General features: G+C 47.5%; 1 protein-coding gene across 3 annotated transcripts in view; it reads left to right on the forward strand.

Annotated features, from left to right (window-relative positions):
* HIVEP3 (HIVEP zinc finger 3) overlaps positions 1-19,353 on the forward strand; it is a 215,670-nt gene extending 196,317 nt beyond the window's left edge. For all 3 annotated transcript variants that reach the window (XM_042834637.1, XM_042834636.1, XM_042834639.1), the window contains 4 exons: positions 885-1,060; positions 8,502-8,600; positions 14,455-15,500; positions 17,816-19,353. In XM_042834637.1, coding sequence (XP_042690571.1) covers positions 885-1,060; positions 8,502-8,600; positions 14,455-15,500; positions 17,816-18,592 — 2,098 coding nt within the window. In that variant the 3' untranslated portion in view covers positions 18,593-19,353. The remainder of the gene's footprint in view (positions 1-884; positions 1,061-8,501; positions 8,601-14,454; positions 15,501-17,815) is intronic.
* Positions 19,354-19,367: the final 14 nt, after the last annotated feature.

The raw sequence follows: 19,367 nt of genomic DNA on the forward strand, positions 1-19,367 counted from the left end.
TGTTCTTCTTGTGCTGCATGTAAGGAAATTACAGACTCCATTTGCTAAGCTGCAGGAGGCTAAATGATTGGTCTCACTTGCAAATATTTTTCAAACCTGTATCATGTGGCCTTCCCTATGTGCAAATACGTGGACAGAAAATAAATGAATTTATAATGTGAAGGAAGGATGGGCGATTTGGGTAAATCCAAGTCATGATATTGTGCCAAAGATAAGAGCCTTGAGTCTGTGGTCATTTAGAGTAAGTATGATATAGGTTTTACAAGCAGTATTTTCTTGCATTGTGTCCATTCTGGGTGTCCTTTATTTTAGCAAGAGCTGTAGTGCAGGTATCTTATTTTATGCCAGGTGCATTGTGGCGCTGTCGTTGTTTCCAATGGCATTTGCTGTTGTCCCAGTGGATGTGAAGGCTGTGTCACAAGATGTCGATCTGGGATGTGTTCCTCAGTTCATTGCAGAGGAGAGTGACACTGTGCGTATTTTAAAGCACAGCACAGCTGAGAGAGAGAGATGATTCAGGCCACTGGGTTGGACTGCGACATGTATTATTCAGTCTGTTATGAGTGCTTTGTATTTGAGGATGGAGAAGATCAGGACATTTGGGTGATCCTGTGACTTGACCTCAGGCTTTGGGCTATTTCTCTGTACAGAGGAAGACATAAGACATTAGAAACGTGTTCCAGAAGAGGAAGAAGTCCTCTGGACGAAGGATATTTTGTGTTTAGCCTAATTACCCAGAGCTAGCAAATGGTAAATGAGACCGGTGGTGTCAATAACGTGTTAAATTAACCCAGGAAAGTTGTGACTACTTTTGAGGTGGGAATATTCTTTTTTTTTTTTTTTTTTTTTTTTTTTTTTATTATCATGACACCTGTTGCTCATAGGTACAAATCAAACGAAGAGTATGTGTATGTGCGAGGCCGTGGAAGAGGGAAGTATGTATGTGAGGAGTGTGGAATTCGCTGCAAGAAACCCAGCATGCTGAAGAAACACATTCGCACGCACACAGACGTCAGGCCATATGTCTGCAAGTACTGTAACTTTGCTTTTAAAACCAAAGGTAAGAGACAGTCAGCTCCTAGCTCCTCTACTCAGTGTATTGACTTCATGGGATGCTTGCAAAGGGAAGGGAACGCCTTCCCAGGGCTGGAAAACCCCATGAGGCAGAGGGAGGGGGATGAGGGAGTCCAAAATGGGCTGGAATTACCCAACAGGACCAGCCCTGAATCTGATGCGCATCCCGAGTCTCCTCCATCCTCTTGGTGTTTCTTAAAGGAGAAAATTGGAAGCGCAGCTTTGCTGCCAGGGATTTGTGAACAAAACCACCCCAGAATGAGGACGAGCTGCTGGGTCCCTGGGCGAGCGCCTGGAGTCTGGGACTGGGTGGCTTTGTATGCTCGTGCTCTCGAGATCGGTATTTGCGCTGCACATTTTCATCCTTGGCAGTTGCATGCAACTTCAGCATTTTCTATATCATATGAGCAGACCTTTTCTCTAAAGACCTCCATCCCAGGTCATCTAGTCATTAGTGACCCACAGCCTCACTGCCTCCAGCTGTTCTTCGCAAGCAGCCTCCATCATTGCCTCGGACCTTGTGCAAGTAGAACATGTCAGGAACATGCATAATAGCATGTGAAAAGAATGAAAGTATTTTCCCATGGACTTTGGGGAAAGTTGTCAAAAGTTCCGGAAGGGCTCAAATCCTTTGACCTCTCATAAGAGTCTGGCACCACGGCTTTCACGGTTCTGCTCTCCATCTTTGGTTGTATTGAGTGTTGCAATAAAGATGCTGAGTTTGGTGTCTCGCTCATAGCTCGACCTAAGTACAAAATGCCCATCATCTCTAGCTCCATCCTTTCAAATCTCAGAAAACTGCAGAGCTGGCAGAGTTGATTTCTCAAGAATAGCATCCCAGAACCCCCCTGCTACCTGAGAAAGAGGCACAGCAAAACATGGGAGGAGACCTTGGTGCTGCATAGGCTGTGTCATGCCTGCTGGCCCAGAAGTGCCATTGGTGGCCATGTCTATGCCTCAGTGCTAAAAAAGTGATCCTGCCGCTGGGTGAATCACTGGGGCCGTGCCCGGGGCTGGAGGTTAAGTTGTGGGGGATTTCTGGGTAACAACATGTTGGAAATCAACAAGCGTATGTGGGCATGGGGAAGTGATACCATGTTTGAGGCCAAATTCTTGTCAGACACAAGCAGCAGATCCAAGCCGTGGTTCTTCCTCTCCTTCCCCACCTGGAGCTCTCTCTGATCCATTTTCTTTCTCTATCCCTCTTGCTTTGGTTCCTTTGTTCCGAGGTTTTCCTTTGAGAGGTGAATCTGTTCAACCTCTCCCGTCACTTCACCTTGCTTTCCATCATGCTTCCGTTAGGCCTTTGTTCAGGGTGACAAATCCATCCTTTCCACCATCTCTCTTGCTGCTTTGCTCTCCATCTCTGCTGCCTTGAAGCACACCTGCAAATAGATGCTTGCCTCCAAAGATTTCCCTTCTTCAGTTTACTGGGGAAGGCAGCATGGGAATGCTTCCTTCCAAAATCAATTTGCTCTGGGATTTCAATGCAAAACTATCCATTTGCATATGGATGCATGAGGGGGGCAGAATTTACTGGGATGAGCGATTTTAGGACAAATGGTTGCATGGTGGTAACTTGGAATTGCATGAACATGGCTCTTTGTTGGGGGGGGGAGAGGAGGCTGACAGTCAGAGCCCTGCAGGCATGCTCATACTGCACATAACTTTGCAGCACTTGTATAAAATCTGTTTGCTTTGGTGATGGGAACATAAGGACCTTTGAAACTCTTATTGGAGAGCAAGGAAAAAAAAAAATCATCCCTGTGTGCTGATAACATCATCAATTAAAGCCCAGTTGCAGAATTGTTGCAGTTGGTGATGGTGCCTTAAACAGAGGTCTGGTTTGCAGAACTAGAGGTTTCACAGCTCATTTTGCAGACGTCTAGAAGAAGTTGGTTGGGGCCCTGATTCATTAGGATCCCCCTTCCTGGTGGGCAGTTTTGCAACCACAGTTAATTGCAGAATGGAGAAGCTGGAGCTCTTGCTACCGGACTGCACTTGCAGAAATATAAGCTGAGCTGAAGCTCTTTTAGAAATCAGCTTCCCAAGGTTAATTTTAGCATTCAGTGTAAACTCAAGGGGAATATCTATGGGACTGTCTTCATTTTGGCTGTGGTAGATCTCTCCAGCATGATCTAATGCTCAAAGTTCTCATCTAGGCTGGAAGCAATTTAATATATTTTTTTTTTTTTTAGTTTTTAATTATTATAATTTTCATGAGGATCCTTATCTGGTTAAAATGTGCCCCCCTCCCCCTTGAAATTCCATAGTTATGTTCCAAGAGCTGGGAAAACTTTTTGCAAAACAGTGAGCTTTCAGTATTTCCCCCTGTTCACTAATTATGCTGTTTGTCTGCTTTTTGTGCATCTCTTTCATTGCAAGCAGAGCTGTTCCTCCGAGTTACAGAGCTGCAGGGAAATGTTGTTGTTTTTTTTTAAATATATTATTATTATTATTATTATTATTTTAAAGCAATGCTATGAGATTATATATATATATATATATAATTTTTTTTTTCCTGTTCCCTCAGTTGATGGAAATAGCAGCCTTGGAAATTTGGTTTGTAATTTGGTTTGATTTTACATTTCTGGATGAGATATCAACATGCCTCTTTAATGAGGTGTCTCTACTCCGTAGCAGTGCTCTCCTATGAGGTTTGATGCTGTGGCCTCAGAGAGGTTGTTTAGAGCAATTAAGCTGCTTCTTCATTGTTCCTTACCAGGGGAAGGTGCAGTCCAGCAGTTTTCCCATTGGGAATGACAAAGAGCCTCTACCTGGCCTTGTGTCCCTTCCCTTTCCCTTCCGTGGGTGACCCAGGGTTGGGGCAATGCTGAATTTCTCACCCTGTGCACACACTGTCCTCTCCCACAGCCGTTGTTTGCTTTCAGACTCGCTGCACGTCTGGATTGCTTGATATTTCTTAAAATTTCTGGAAAAACCATGTGGAGCAGCAGACTGTATCCACGTCTTTGTGCAGAGGTCAGAACGGACAGAGAGCTCTGCGTTCATGTAAGGAGTGTTGGCTGGAGATCCCCGTTTGACAGTCTGCTCCACTCCCAGCTCCCAGACGCCAGACTTCTTCGTGTCCTCAGCCACAGCCCTTAATAAATTAGCTCTCAGTTCCTTAAATCAGCACATGACAGGCACTGGGGTTATTGAACGTGCTAATGCATTGAATGCCTTACCCCTCAGCCCTTAAAGGCTGGGTTATGGCTGCTCAGTTTATTATTATTATTACTGCTGTGCAGACTCAGTGCTCTGCTAAGCTTCTCTGGAAACTCCAGAGCAGGTCCAACTGGCAGAATGCTCCACAAGAATTAGCTCAGCTAAAGCAGGGCAGAGCCACGGCCGCATTGCCAAGAATCCCCGCACTGACGCTGGGAACAGAGAAGGACCCATTGGTCCAAGCAGGAGGAGAAACACTGAGAAAAGGGCAAAAAATACATACAAGAAATAATAGGAGTGAAGGCTGAAAGTCAAATTCAAGTGAAATATTAAGCAGCTATTAAGCTTCCTTGGGAGAATGTGCGAATTCTCTTCATTTTGAAGCCCAACCTTAGGACCCTTCTGGAAGATCAGTTGGCACAGGCTGATGCTCCAGAAGATGGCTGGCATTTCATGGCCTGTATCCATACAGGGTGGATGCTCAATTCTCTCCTTTAATCTTTTAAGTCAATATAAAAAGATAACAACACCATTTAAAAGAATTTTGAACCTTTTGCCCAAGAAGTGATCCAAATTAAAGCCCTTCTTCTTTGAGAGCCTCAATGGGGGACATCATAGAATCGTAGAATTGTAGAATCATAGAATGGCTTGGGTTGAAAGGGACCTCAAGGATCACCAAGGATCAATACCAGACCAGGATGCCCAGGGCCCCATCCATCCTGGCCTTGAACACCTCCAAGGACGGGGCATTCACAGCCTCTATGGGCAATCATCTCCATACAGAGACCTGTGCACTATTTAAGTTGCACGCAAACCCTACTTCAAGGGTTTATCTGGGGTGAGGAGCACTGCCTGTTGCTTATCCTCTGGGTGTGAACATGTCTCACAGCAAAATGGGAGTTGCCAGTGATGGAATAGCCGTTGCTCTCCTTCCACACTATTTTGAAGGAAGGATATGAAAATAACTCAAGTCCTGGAAAGCAGTATCAGTATCACAGAGTTGCCTTGGATGCCAAGGTCATGCTGTTGGGTATTTGTTGGAATTTATTGTTGTTAAATTGTTCACATTTAATAGGAGAAACAGAAAGCATGGTGTGTCCAATATGGACAAGTTAATTTTTTCCACGAATCTTAATGCTTCCGTCCCCTGACTTTTATTTTAACTCCACCACCTTTAAAATATTATAATGGATGTTCCGAAGAATTAATTTCCCTCTTTTATTTTAAATGGAAAATCACTTCTAGGCCCTCCTAAGCTGCTTTTGGAACAGCACATTTTTAGCTTTCTCAAAACAACACGAGCATTTAAGCTGCTTTAAGTCCAGAATAAGACCTCACAACAGCAGAAGAGCTCAAGCAGCCAGCAGCACATAGTTGTATGCAGGCGTAAGAGAGAGCCCATCCCTGTGCTGCTCCAGTGCAGCAGTGCTCGGGGTGGGGGGAGGCACCATCTGCACAGTTTCCCAAATTTATTTTGATATAATCAACAGATTTCAAATCTGAACCTCAGTAAGGATCACCCACTTGCTTAGGATTGGGTTTGACTGTTCTGCAGCCTAAACCCTCTCTGCTGGTTTCCCCGTTCTTCCTTCAGATATGTTTCCAGCTGTTTCCAAGGAAGCAATGTTATTATTATTATTTTGTTTTGAGTTAGGAACCAGCACTCAGCAAGGCAGCAAGTAGCTGAGTCTTTCCTTTTAGGATCCATGTCCAGCTCTCACTTGGGCAAAAGTGTTGATTTTACTGGAAATGTGCTGAAGGACATTTAATTAAAGGGTCCTAAAACACAAACTGTTGGAAGAACCCCAATAAGATAAATATTATCCTCCTCCAAATTGCTCCCAAGATGATAACTTTGCTTCTTGCTTTAAAGCAGCTTCCAGCTTTTAGCTTCCGTGAAATGATGCAAACGGAGCTCAGATGGGAGTCCACCCCCTGAGCCTCCCTTCCCATGAAGGCAAGCAGCTTTCCCAACATTGTGGGACTCTGTGCAGGGAGATGCCCCCACCTGAGGGGCTGCCTTAGACAGCTCTGCACCCTCACCCTTCCCATTGGTGTGTGGGCATTGCCCATAATAACCCAGCAAGGATGAAAAGAGAGGGGAAGAGCGGAGTAGAAAGTAGTAGAAGGGGAACACAAAGCAACACTTGCAATGAGCTGCTCTTTGGGATTTGGCACACATTCACCTGCACAGGGATTTTTAGTGGTTTTTTTTTTTTCTTCTTTTAGTGTCGTTTTGCTCAAAGCATTACATCCCCCTGAGTAACTCATGCTTTGCCCTGACAAATCCAGATGTATGTATCACAGTGGATTTATGAGCTTGATGAGCTTATGTCTGAGGATGTGCTTGGTGGGCCTCCCCCAGCCATGCTTCCCACTGTTCCTGGGGTAGCACAGCATGACCAACTCCCCCAGCTCCCACCAAGCTCTTGCTGGGGTTTATTTACTAAGTGTGCCAACCAGTCAGATATTTTGCTGTAGCACTGAGCAAAAATGGGTCATTTTTGGCAGCGAGATGCAATGCGTGGTGATGGACAGGCAGTAGCAGGGTCTGATTGCAGCAGGCTGAGTCAGATTGTCTTTTTGGTCGTTTGGTCCAAAATTAAATTCCAGCTCCATGAGGTCAAAATTTTGAACTCCTTGGATACTCCTTGGCACAACAGCTTTTCATTTACAAAAAATGGCCATTCACTGGAACCAGAGGCATCCGTGAGAATGCACTTATGTCCCTGTGGGTTGCTTTGGGCCCACAACAAAACTCTTGGTCCAAGTCAGAGAAAAAGCTCCGAGCCAACACGTCTTCATCCTCACACCTGAGCGTCACACTGTGGGGCTAAGAGTATGTTGGCATGAAGTTTTAAAATAATAAATCCCTCTTACTGAAGCTAAATTATTAAACACCCTTTTGGAGCAAGAATCATATCCTCATCCTAGATGGGTGCCAGATACAAAGATATAGAGTCAGCCTTTGTCCCTCTTTCTTGGCTTTTCCTGTTGGAGCCATTCCATTTCCTATAAAAAAGGCAAAATAAGTGATTAGTGGGCTTGGTAGGTGGATGATTGTGGCACCCCTCTGAGCTGTGAGGGCATCACAGGTGCAGCTTACTTATTTATACTCACTGGAGCAGCACAAGAGGGGTTGGTAAAAGGCTTCCCTATGTCCCACCCAGCTCTGGGACCAGGTTACTGTGTAGTGCAGGAGACGACCTTTCATTTTTTTTCTTTCCTTTCCATCTATCTTCATTTTCCCCTTCAAAGGTTCAGTGCTTCCCTGGTGGATAAGTAGGGTTAATAACTGTCTAATTAACCTGCCTGCAGTTTGGGAGTTAGGATTAGAGAGCTTTTCCCCAGCCGTGTGCCTGTGGGTTATCCCAGCTCAGGGCAGCAGGGAGTATCCCACATCCCATACCCCCCTTGCATGGGCTGCTCTCCCCACCCCCAGCCCCAGGCAGCCTCGTTAGTGTTCAGCAGGCTTGCTCATGATGCCCAAAGCTGGTGCACAGGATTTGAGAGTACCTGTGGCTCCTGCTCTGGGAGCTGAGAGCTTTTCCTTACTGCTACTTTGCTGCGTGGCAGCCCACCAGAGCCATCCTGTGCAGTTGTAGGGATGTGCATCTGCATTGCTTCTCTCCACACACCTTCTCATGCACGTAGCCTTGAGTAAGTACTAGCATGGATCAAACTGCCCAGAAGCCAACCCCAGGCTCACTCCCCAGCCCAACAAACTGCTCCTCAGGATGGAAGTGGCATTTCCCAGCTGACTCCACTAATTACTTTTATCTACAGTTGTATCCAGCTGTTCAGACAGAGGCAGGCAAGGGTCGTTCCAGAGTGGGCTGCTTTTTGTCCCCATTGCTGGCATCTGGAGTGCTCATTTTGGTAGCACTGCTCTGCCCCAGACACGTCCCAAAGCTGGGACAGGGTGAGAGGTGTTACCACTGTGCTGCACTGGGGAGCGTCTTCCTCGTCCCTGTTTTCCTACAATTGTTCTCTGTTGCACCATCACTGACAGCAATCCCAGACCTTCCTTTCTTCCCCCCTGAAACCAGTGCATATCTGTGGTGGCTTATCAGGTGTTTAGTCTTGCAACACGGGATATCTGCACTGGATAGTGGCCTGGGAATAGTCTGAGAATCTCCTTATCTGGTTCAGAGCCAAATTATTAATATGCTACTGATGAGCTTGCAAAAAAAAAAAAAAAAAAAAAAAAGGTTTAAAAAAGCCAAGTTGACCAAAATGTGTTTTCTGCTTGCTTTCAGGGAATCTGACTAAGCATATGAAGTCAAAAGCCCACAGCAAAAAATGTCAGGAGATGGGCGTGTTGGTATCTTCACTGGTGGATCTGGAAGCCGAAGAAGGTAAAATCCTTTACAGTCCCTTATATATAACTTTTGCCTCTGAGAAAGGGTAGTTCAAGCACAAGAGGTGGGGTGGTTTTGCTCCTTCCAACTTTGCATGGGGCTGTAACCTCTCCTTGTGCTGCTGCAAGCATGGCATTGTGGCTGATGGTTAAGAGATCAGTCCTGACCCCCTCATTAGGATCTGGAGCTGCAGTGCTGAGTGTGAGCAGATACTCGTGCTGCTGCCCTGATGGTCCTGCCAAGGAGATGCCCCTCTGCAATATGGAAAGGAGCTCCAGGGAAGGACATTTTCATCCATCTTGGAATGATAGAATCATTAAGGTTGGAAAAGATCACTAAGATCATCTATTCCAACTCATTACCACCCTGCCCACTAAACCCTGTTCCACATCTTTGAGGGTCCTGCCCATCTGGCTGGTTGGATGACCCCAGAACACTCCAAATAGCCAGTGCAGACCCAGGGGACTCTGGCTGATTGGAGCAAACCTGGGCAGTGTCTGGAGGTGCAGACAGAAGCAGGATGATCCAGCTCCACTGCCCCACTACTGCATGCATCAATAAACCAGGGTGGGGACAGCTGCTTCCCTCATCGCCAGGTCATTGCTGTGTGTAGAATAAAGGTGAGCCACCCTAAAATGACTTGGACGTTTCTCAGAAGATAAAAAGCTGGCAGAACCAAAATAACATGATGCTTTGACATTTAGTGGCATTATTCTGAATGCTTTACGAGATACTTTTACCCTGTCTCACCTGCTCATTTCTTTCATCTGCTTCTGAGCGAACACAAAGTCTGTCCAAGGGCCTCTAACCCAGGAGCCTGGCCGTGCCGTGAAAAGCACACGTGATTCTCTCATTTAGTAATTTCTGCCCAGCTTTATAGTGGGATGTGCAGCCCCCAAAATGCAGCCTTGTGGGGAGGCTGGCCAACACTGGGCAGCAGCGATGTGGCCATGAGCACTTCTGCCTCCTTCAGAAGCATTGAGGGAAAGGTGAGGAAGGTCTCCAGAAGAACATGGGGGAAATCTGATATGTCTGTTTGAGCCAGAAAAACAACTATTTTACCCCAATTATTGGAGGCTGTGGTCTGTCAGGTGCAAAGGGTCAGGCTATTCCCATTCTTTCCCTCCCATCGCACCCCAAACCATTCAGGTTCCTCAGTCCCTGGGATCTGGGGTCAACAATGGGTTAACATGAGCTCCATAAGGCACGTAGCACCACGGTTATTTTTATAAAGTGAGCATCAGCTGAGCGAGTTCTGGAGACAGTGCTGGAAGCCAGGGAATGTTAACTCGGCAGGAACAACAAACAGAGCTTATCGCCCCGCTCCCCTGCCGAGGTCGAGTCCATTCCAGGCTTTGTTGGGAAAGGGGCTGGTTCCTGGGATGTGGCACTGCCACACGCCTCCTGATCTGTAGGTAATTAAAAGTCATTAAGTGAGGTCCTGCAGTGGGAACTGCGTTGGCCCATGTGCTTTGTCCCCGCATTGGTTAATTAAGCAGTCTTGGGGCCGTTTCCCAAAGTAAGCTGCAGGTCCTACGATGGCCCTAGTTCAGGACATTTATGTACCTCCCAAAAAACTATTAAAGCATTGGCATCAGGGTGGCATGCTCAGCTTGCCAACCAGGATCCAGGGCTGCTACAGCACAGCTTCACCAGCCCAAGCCCCCATGGGCTCCTGGTATAGCAGCACTGCACCCTAGGGTCTCATCCAGGTTGGATGGGGCCCTGAGCAGCCTGGTCTGGTATTAAATGGGGAGGTTGGTGGCCCTGCTTGTGGCAGAGGGGTTGGAGATTCATAATCCTTGAGGTCCCTTCCAACCTGGACCATTCTGTGATTCAGACTGGATGCAGTCCTGGATGGCCATGGGATGAGGACATGGGAGAAACAAAGTGCCCCACTACACTTTCACTGGCATTTCCAGAGATTCCCACAGTGCCTTTCCCATCCTCTGTATCTCCTTTGCCCCCCTTTACCTTCTTAAAGCCATCTCATTCATGCAGCCAACAGTGTGCTGCCATGCTTCAAGGGGTGGTTCTCTTCCTGCTGAAATTTCTGGGCTCTTGGCTTTGGCCTGATTCTTTGGAGCAGCCTTTTGGCTGGATTGAGACACAGTGTGTTTAGCTGTGGCTTTTCTGCAGGAAGACATGGCCAAAAGGGAACCTAACTGAGGATTCCGAAGAAGCTGCCCTAAAGGAGAGCTTTTTGTCCTCTAGGACCCCCAGACCCTTCTCTGCAGGGCTGCTCTCAGTGAGTTCTTCTCCCAGTTCTTTTCCCAGTTCATTGAATAATAGAATGGCTTGCGTTGGAAGGGACCTCAAAGATCATTTAGTTCCAATCCCTTTCTCAATTCTCCTGTTCTTCTCCAAGTTCTCTTCCCAGTTCTCCCAGTTATTCTTGCATCCTGGCAGGGAGAAGAGAAAAGAGGTGCAGGAAGAATGAACTTCCTGAAGTGCAGAAAAAATGAACAAGTCTTTTACAGTGAGGGTGGTGGTGAGGCACTGGAACAGGTTGCCCAGAGATGTGGGGGATGCCCCATCACTGGAGGCTACATCAGGCCCTGGGCAACCTGATGGAGCTGTGCATGTCCTTGTTCATTGCAGGGGAGTTGGATTAGATGATTTTAAAGGTCCCTTCCAACTCTAAGGACTCTCTGATTCTATAATTCTGAGTGTTGATTGCTTGCGCCCGAAAAGCAGCTATTATTTTAAACCTTTCCATTACAGTCAATTAGAACTAATGAATCAATCAATGGAGTGTGACTTTTGAAAACCTGCAGATCACAAGTCCTATTTCATTTCTGAGGACAGAGCTGTAAGAGCTTACTGTGCGAGTTGGGGGAGGCTTTGTTCCTTGTTTCATTCAGCCATTCCCCCCAGGCCAACCAAGGGACAATGGCAAATAGGTTCAGATGAGAAGGATGAGCTGCTCTCAGCCTTTGGCCTCTCTCATAGAACAGGGATGTAAAGCTGAGAGCTCAACAGAAAGGCTGGAACCACCCGCTTGAGGATGTGATTTTTGGCCATCATCAAATCATTGGTCCCCAATGGCACATGGATACCAATGAGGAGATGTCCAGTGGAGGGACGGGAGCCCATGAGCTCCAGGACTCCTCGCTTTGTTGCTGTTGGCTGCACAGCAGCTTGCTGGAATGCATTTCACTGTCTGGACTTCATTGCATTATGCAAGAAACCCGTGTAATTTTAGAATTACAAAAAATATACAGTCCACGTTTCCTCCCATTGATGGAGACCTTTTGTGTTTGTGTAAAGGGGACTATCTGCCAGGGAGGAATGCATAAAGGTGAAAGCAGAAGGCACAGTTGTCAGCAGAGCATTTCCGTTCTCTCCTCCCATCTTTTTCACCTGGTTAAATTTAACACCAAACCCTTGCTGAAATTTCAAATATTCGGGAAGCCCTTTGCTGATAAATGCCAAGCAAATCCTAAATAAAACAGCTGAGAAGGTGGCCAGAAAATCATATTTGGTACTGTAATCATTGGAGGTATGTGGATGGATGAGAAAAGAGCAGAGAAATGACAGAACAGCAAGGAGGAATCGGAGATTGCAGCTGCATCACGGTGTGGTGGGTTGGAGATCGCCCTCCCATGTGGGCTCAGAGCAGAGCCTGCTGTTGAGGAGTTTAATTAAAAAAGTAAAAATGTGCCACAGCCCAGCCCAGGAAGAGTGCTGTGCTCCCCTCTGGGGGCATGCGGGGAGGGAGCAGCCGTTCCTACAGCTCCCTGGATTATTTTCAGCTTGAGCCGTATTTCACTTGATTGTTTTTCTTTCTATTTAAGGGGCAGGGGAAAGAAGGGGGTGTGACTATAAAAGGAGATTGGAGCATAATTCTTCACTGTTGTATTGGCTTGGCTTGGTGTGACTGCACCAGACTTGTGCAATACCGTGAGGGTAACGCAGATGTAATGAAACAGCGTGCAGCGTCCTACGTGCCATCAGTGGGGCAGTTTTTCTCCTCCCTCTCTGTGTTCTCCTGATGTGCCCTTGCTCTCCCCAGCCGCTCAGCAGAATGTTTTTCTGCTGCAGAAATCCACGTCTGAGCTCTCTGTGGAGCCTGCGAGGATCCTGCAGCACCGTCCCTTTGGGATGCCCCGGGGCTCTCTGAGCTGTTCCCCCCTGTGGGAAATACAAACAACACCCCAACGCAGAGCTGGCTTCGCATTTCCCTCCCCCTGTCCTTCTGACCTTGCTGTCTGTGCGACTGAGACCAAAACAAGGAGACCACACAGGAGACAGCAGCAGGGCTAGGGCTGTTCTGTCCTTCCCTACGCATGTGGATGTCGACCCCACAGACCAGGACAGTGATAGCTCATAGCTCTGGTACCGAGCTGCTTTCCCTTTCCAGGCAAGAAATATGCACGGGAGAATGAGTCTTTTTGGAATAATATTTGTTCTGAAGTCAGCTCCTCTGGGAGTTTGCACATAACCCAGTGCTGGATCCCGGGCCCAGCAAAGCCCATCATTATACAAGCATTGCACAATGCTTGGTGGAGAGCTGCTAAATACATGTCTTGTTCCACTGATATCTGAGGGTTGCCAAATACTTCGTGAGCATTTACCAGTAAGGTCCTGTTATTCAGAGTAAGCTGAATTAGGCATTTATCCACAGATCTGAGGGACTTCTCCCTGTGTGGCCACGTTCCTCCTGCAAGCCACCAGGTGTGGTCCAGCTCTGCGCTGAATCCCTGGAGCCTCCCCTTGGCTCATCCTGCTGATGGCAGCCCTACATGGAAAACTTCAGTTTGGAGAAGAGCAGCATCTTATGCTGAACAGGGCGGGGGGGAGAAGAAGCCAGCAGTGCTGCAGTTAGTACAAGTGTCAAAGCAACATTTCCCTTGCACAGCTGGGGAGCAAGCGTGCCTCAGCAGCACAGCACCCATCTCCTTGGTGCCTGGCGTTAGCACGCTTTGAGGAAGTGGTGTTTTATGGGCCCCTCCAGAGCAGTGGGGACTTGTGGAAAGTCTCTGTCAGTGCCACTTTGTTGAGCTATAGTGACATCCAGTGGCTGTTCCCAACGGACCTCTGCAGGCTGAGTTTTTGTTTATCCAGCCCTGCTGCACATCTGGCGTGGGAAATGCAGGTTTTCTCAGTGCAGAGCAGAGGATGAGCCAGCAGCTTGCTACTGACCTCATAAAGCATCTGCTGGCTCTTTGAGCAGAAGAGAGCTACTCTGTGGGCTATGGGCTACTCTATGGGATACTGTATTTTAAATTCTTCACAGTTTGCTTTCTTAGATATTCCATGGTTTACGATCTCTTATTGCCAAAGCATCCCAGATAGATTTGATCAAAATAAGGGAAAAGCCACTGAGATTCTTTCTTTTTTAATTGAAGCCCTGTCTTGCTAATACTTAAATGTTACATAATTTAGACAGGACAGACCTGACATATTGGCAGATTGTGTTTTGGTAGCTGTGAATGTTATATGGGCACCACTGCAACAAACAGTGGTAAAAAGCACATCAAAGGATGATGGTGCTGCTGATATCCATGTCTAGTAAAGACCTTTCTCTGTGTTCCTGAAGGAGCAGAGGCTGTGTGATGGTGTACAGCAGTAGTAGGGGCTGATGGCAGAGTGCTGGCACAGCAATGGTTGGGCATAAAATTTGGGCAGAGCAGTAGTGGGATCCTAATGGTGGGATTCATGGGTTGAAGACAATGAAACCACCAGGGGGAGAGCTGGAGCGGAGGACAAGGCTGAAGTACAAGGCGATTAATCAAGGAAATAACTGGGTCTTCTTTCCTTTTGTCCCATGAGTTCTTTGGAGCAGGTTTAGCACAAACCCACCTCTGTTTGTCTTACACTTCTTGTTTCGTGTTTGTCTGTCTTGCAGGAACCAGTGAAGACCTATTCCAGGACTCTGAGGGGCGGGAGGGATCCGAGCCTATTGAGGAACACCAGTTTTCAGACCTAGAGGAATCTGACGACGATGATGACAATGAAGATGATGAAGACGAGGAGGAAGAGGAGAGCCAAGATGAACCACCTTTAAAGCTGCCGGAAGCCAAACACCCCGCCCCATTGATGCACTCTTCAGGTGGCTCTCCAGCTTCTCAAGAGGAAAGCACAGAAGCAGCATCGTCCTTAGCCCAAGAAATTGCTTCCAGCAGCCAAAAAGTCGGTGAAGGCCAGCAGGGCTCCTCCTGCGGGCTGGAAACCAGGTGGTCAGCAGACAGCAGCGACATCGCCGTGTGCCACAGCACCCTGAGTCTCCACAGACCAGCTCTGACTTCCACCGAACAATTGGCTTCCGCTGAAAGAGAGTCTGTCACCAGGCCACCCATGTCCCTAGCCATGGAACTGTCAGCCTCAAAAGACACCTCCCCAAGGAAAAGGTGGTCTCCGAGCCAGGACTCCAGCAGAGCTGGCGGCAGCAGCAGACCAATGCTAGCGAGAAAGCACCTGTTAACCAAAAATGAAACTTCACCCAAACGGTTTTCACCCACCGGGGAAATGTCTCCTCTGAGGTGCCTGTCCCCAGGGAGGGGGCTGTCCCCATGTCCACGTGTCTCTCCCAGGAGGGAGGCATCCCCCCTGCGGTGCGTGTCGCCGAGGCTCGAGCTGTCACCCAGCAGGCATCTGTCCCCCAGGAGAGAGCTGTCCTCTAGAGCGTACCTTCCTCCGGAGGGAGAGGCCTCATCTCCCAGCAGAGAGATGCCATCGGGCAGGTATTTATCGCTGAAGAAAACCTTGGCCCCGAGCTGCTCGGAGGCACCCAGGTACTCATCCCCTGGCAAGGAGGACGCGCCTGGGACGAGCAGATCAGCAGCAGATGACAAAATTCAAAGCTCGTATCAAGCCCAGCATGGAGTATTATCTTCGATGCCTCTACCTCACAGGTTCTTTGGCAAAAATGTACAGCTCTATGAATCCAAGCTGGTAAGTCCAAGCCCCTCTTTCCCCTTAGTATGTGCTGTGGTGTGATTTTAATTGAGTGTTGCAATGCAGAAGTGCAAAAGTGACTGTAAATACAAATACAAATACTGTAAATACAGGGAAAAGTGAGAGCGAGCACAAATGGTTTGCACCTATTGGTCTGCCCGTCTCAGCTGAGGGGAAATGAAGTTGTCTCCTCTTCAACCCAGAGCAGCTCACCCTGACCAACCCATTCTTGCTTTTCCTGCTGACACAAGCACTAAGGATGTGCGCTTAATAAAACTTGTCAAAGTTTTAAAGAGATCTTTTTCTTGGGAGTTTCGGACCCATTTCTTAGATTTCACCATTTAAAGTGAAACTCTACTCATTTTGCTATTGTCAGTGTCCTGAACCAGATTTGAGCTAGGCAAGGGTCTCTCACACCTTGATGCTTTCTCCTGGGCTACGTAGGCATGCAGCCCACTGTTAGATGAACTGCTGAGGAATGTTGGTTTGGACATCTCTGGTTCTATCTCACCACTCCAGCACAGAGAGGTTCTTCCCACTGCATCCAGAATATCATTTAATCTCTCTGTTGGACATGTCACATCCTATGGGTAAGAGAAAATTGCCTGTTGCTCCCACTGCTACAGGCAAATTAGACATTGGGTCTTGTGGAGCGCTGAGAGATCTCCCATTCCTGCTGAGGTGCCTGGCTCTCCCGTAATTTGTGCTGATGAACATGAGATCCTGCCCTGGAGGACTCATCACGCAGATGCTGACTCAGGTGTTCCCCAAAAAAGCCCCGTTGCACCATTTGCCTTTCTGTCATGTCCAGAACAGTGGATCATCTCTTGGTGCTGCCTCCCTTCTGTTTCCCTCTATGAGTGTTTGCCTTACTTTCCCAGAGACCATCAGTTATTTTAGGCCCAAATTTTTGCCCACTTGAACGCTATTTCCTCAGTTCTCAACTGCCTTTTGGGGTGAACCTCAAGGCTGTGAAAACCACATTCCTTCTGCTCTGAAACATCTGCTAGGAAAACTACTCACCGGTGTCCTTTAAGCTCCCTAGGTGCCCAAAGGAGGCAGTAGCACCTATTCCTGCTTACCTGCCCAATCTCACCTTTTTACTTACTCTAACTTACCTTTCTGCTCATTGTTCTGCTTCTTTCAGAGCTGGGTTCATCAGATCCACATCAGACCCCCTGTGCTCCAATCTAGTGTCCTTTGTGGGAATGGTATTCGTCATTTAAAAATGTAAAAATGATCTTAGCTGGGGCATAAGGCTTTTGTCCAGATCTGTGCATTGGGTCTCACTGTGGCTGTGCCTCTTCCCAAAGGCTCCTGCTACAGGTCATCTCTCCCCTTGTTTGCTGTTGCACCAGAGGGATTTACTTGGGGTTTCCCAGCATCCCTACAGCAGTTCTGCCAAAACTTTGTGTGGATAAGTGTCATTGAGCAAGCATTGGGGCTGGTAAATGCTGACTAACTCATTGCTTCCACCTTCTGTGGCTCTTGTTTTCTTCCTTTCTCTTTTGCTGCCTTCCTCTGCTGCCTTATCACAGAGATCCAGCTTGCAGGTCAGGCAGTTTTCCATAACTCCACAAAGGATTCCTCCAGTGTATCCTTAAATCCCATAACCCCATCTTTACAGAAAATTTATTTCATTTTCTGTTGCTTCCTCTTTCTGGGAGCTCTGTTTAGGGGTTTAGTTATAACCTCATCACTAATTAATCCATTTCTGTTTAGCCACATATCTCTCCATGATGTACATTAGGAAACTATGTGAAGCACCGGTTGGAGAAAAAGGAAAAGGTAAATTGGTAGGGTGCTAACCTTGGTTTCTGCAGACCACACCATGAGGGTGGTGGTGGGGACCTTTGATGGGAATGCTTTGTGCCAGACCAGAGTTAATGCTCTCAGTGCAAAATATCCTTGCAGTTAGCAGCTGTGAGGATGTAACACTGTTTTAAGGAAAAACATGAAAAATGGGTAACAATGGTTTGGGCACTGAGGTAATCCATGATAGAATGCAAGGATGCAAGGAGTGTTAACATCTTCTGATGGGATTTTGGAGGTGACTGATAATGACTGAACTCCTGGGCATGTGCTCCAACAGGCTGTGTGCCCGCTTGTACCCAGAAGGCAAACACTGTGGGTTGTCTTGCTCCTATACCTTAAGGGTTTGGGAGCCCAAGCCATCCTGGATTGATTGATCTCTCACCAAATTAGAATAAAATGTGCACAGAATCAATCCTTATACTGAGCATTAATGATGCTAGTGCCGTACCTTATGCGTTGCTCTGATTCGGCCGTTTCTTCTTCCCCATTTGGTGCAGAAGGTAGAACCCAGGAGCCCACCACGCTCACCCGGCACCATGCAGCCCATCTGCTTCAGACCTTTGCAGGCACCTCACGAAATTCACGCCCACAGCCGAGGAGAAGAGAATGTCTTCAGCCACCTCCCACTGCACTCGCAGCAGCTCTCAAGGACCCCGTACCCCATGATTCCCATCGGGGGCATCCAGATGGTCCAGGCCAGGCCAAGCGCCCATCCCAGCCTGGTGCCCAGCTCCATAATGTCCCTGCCAGGGGGACACTTTTCACCTGGTGGCAGTAGCTTTGAGGAGCCATGGGTGCCACGGGAACCTTCATCTGCATCAGTTTCCCCGGTGGCAAAAGTTTCCAAATACGCGCTGTTCCCAGAGCCTACAAGCACTGAGTGCTTGGAGGAGAAAATGAGGACTAGTGAGCTTAAGCAAAAGCCAGACCCGGAGGAATACAGGGTAAAAGTGTTTGCTGAGCCCAGCCCTGCGGAGCAACCGGGCCGCTCGGCATCCCCAGCCAACCCCAGCACCACCCGCCAGCCCTCTCCAAAGCCTTCGACGAGCGGGGACGACCCCTTGACTAACCCGGGCGAGAAGCAATGTGGCAGCTCGAGCAGCCCTTTGGAATCACCACACTGCACTTTCACCTCCGAGCTCCCATCTCCGCCGCCGCCCCGCAGCCCGCAGCCCTCCGGAGAGCCCCACAGAGCCCCCAGGAGTCCCCACGCAGAGCCCGCAGGCGTAGGTCACGCTCAGACAGAGGCGGACGACAGCACGGGCAGTGCTTAAGCCCCCGCCATCTGTTCCACCTTTAGGCTTCCTATGTAAAATCAACAGACATTTTCAACACTATTTCCTTTAGTATAATCATCGCTATACGAAGCACTCTAGTGAATGACCAAACCCATGGAAGTTTCCTGGTTTTCTTTGTCCCGGTCTGGTATTATCTCCACATGTATGCAGTTACTTGTGCCTTTTTCTATACCTTTTGTTGCTTGAAATGTACAAAAATGTTTGAGGCTGTGAATATTTTTTTAGAGTTTTTTGGAAAGGGGTTTGTTAGACCTTGTCTTTTTTGCCATTGAGGTGTGCGTTCTTATGGGCCTGAGAGATGCAGAAGGGAAAGGGTTAAGCATTTTAAGAGGAAGAAGATGCACTGAAAACAAAAAGAAAAGAAAAACTTTTTTTTTAAATATTGATTCAATGATTAAAAAGAAAACCAAACCCTCACTCCTGTGTACAGAAGTTTATGATTCGTATTTATTACATGCTTTATTTAATTCTCGCAAAGTGCTTGTTGGTTTTTTTTCCTTGCATCCCTCTGATTGCCTATGGTTGTGCTTTAAACACTTGAGACTGCTTTACATTTGAGAAACGTGTTTACCCTGAACTTGTAAATGAAGCTAGCACTTCCTCAAGGAGGGGGAGGCTGTTCGCAGCGAGAGAAATTGTCGCTCCGAGAGAAAAGCTCATCGGGAACATCTCTCCCTCCTGCAGAACATCAAAGCACTTTTTTTTTTTAATTCAAAAAAAAAAAAAAAAAAAAAAAAAAAAAAAAAAAAAA

Source organism: Centrocercus urophasianus, unplaced genomic scaffold (genome assembly GCF_019232065.1).
Source record: "Centrocercus urophasianus isolate 14NV4802_14NV808 unplaced genomic scaffold, USGS_Curo_1.0 seq_48, whole genome shotgun sequence".
In the NCBI taxonomy this organism is placed as follows: domain Eukaryota; kingdom Metazoa; phylum Chordata; class Aves; order Galliformes; family Phasianidae; genus Centrocercus; species Centrocercus urophasianus.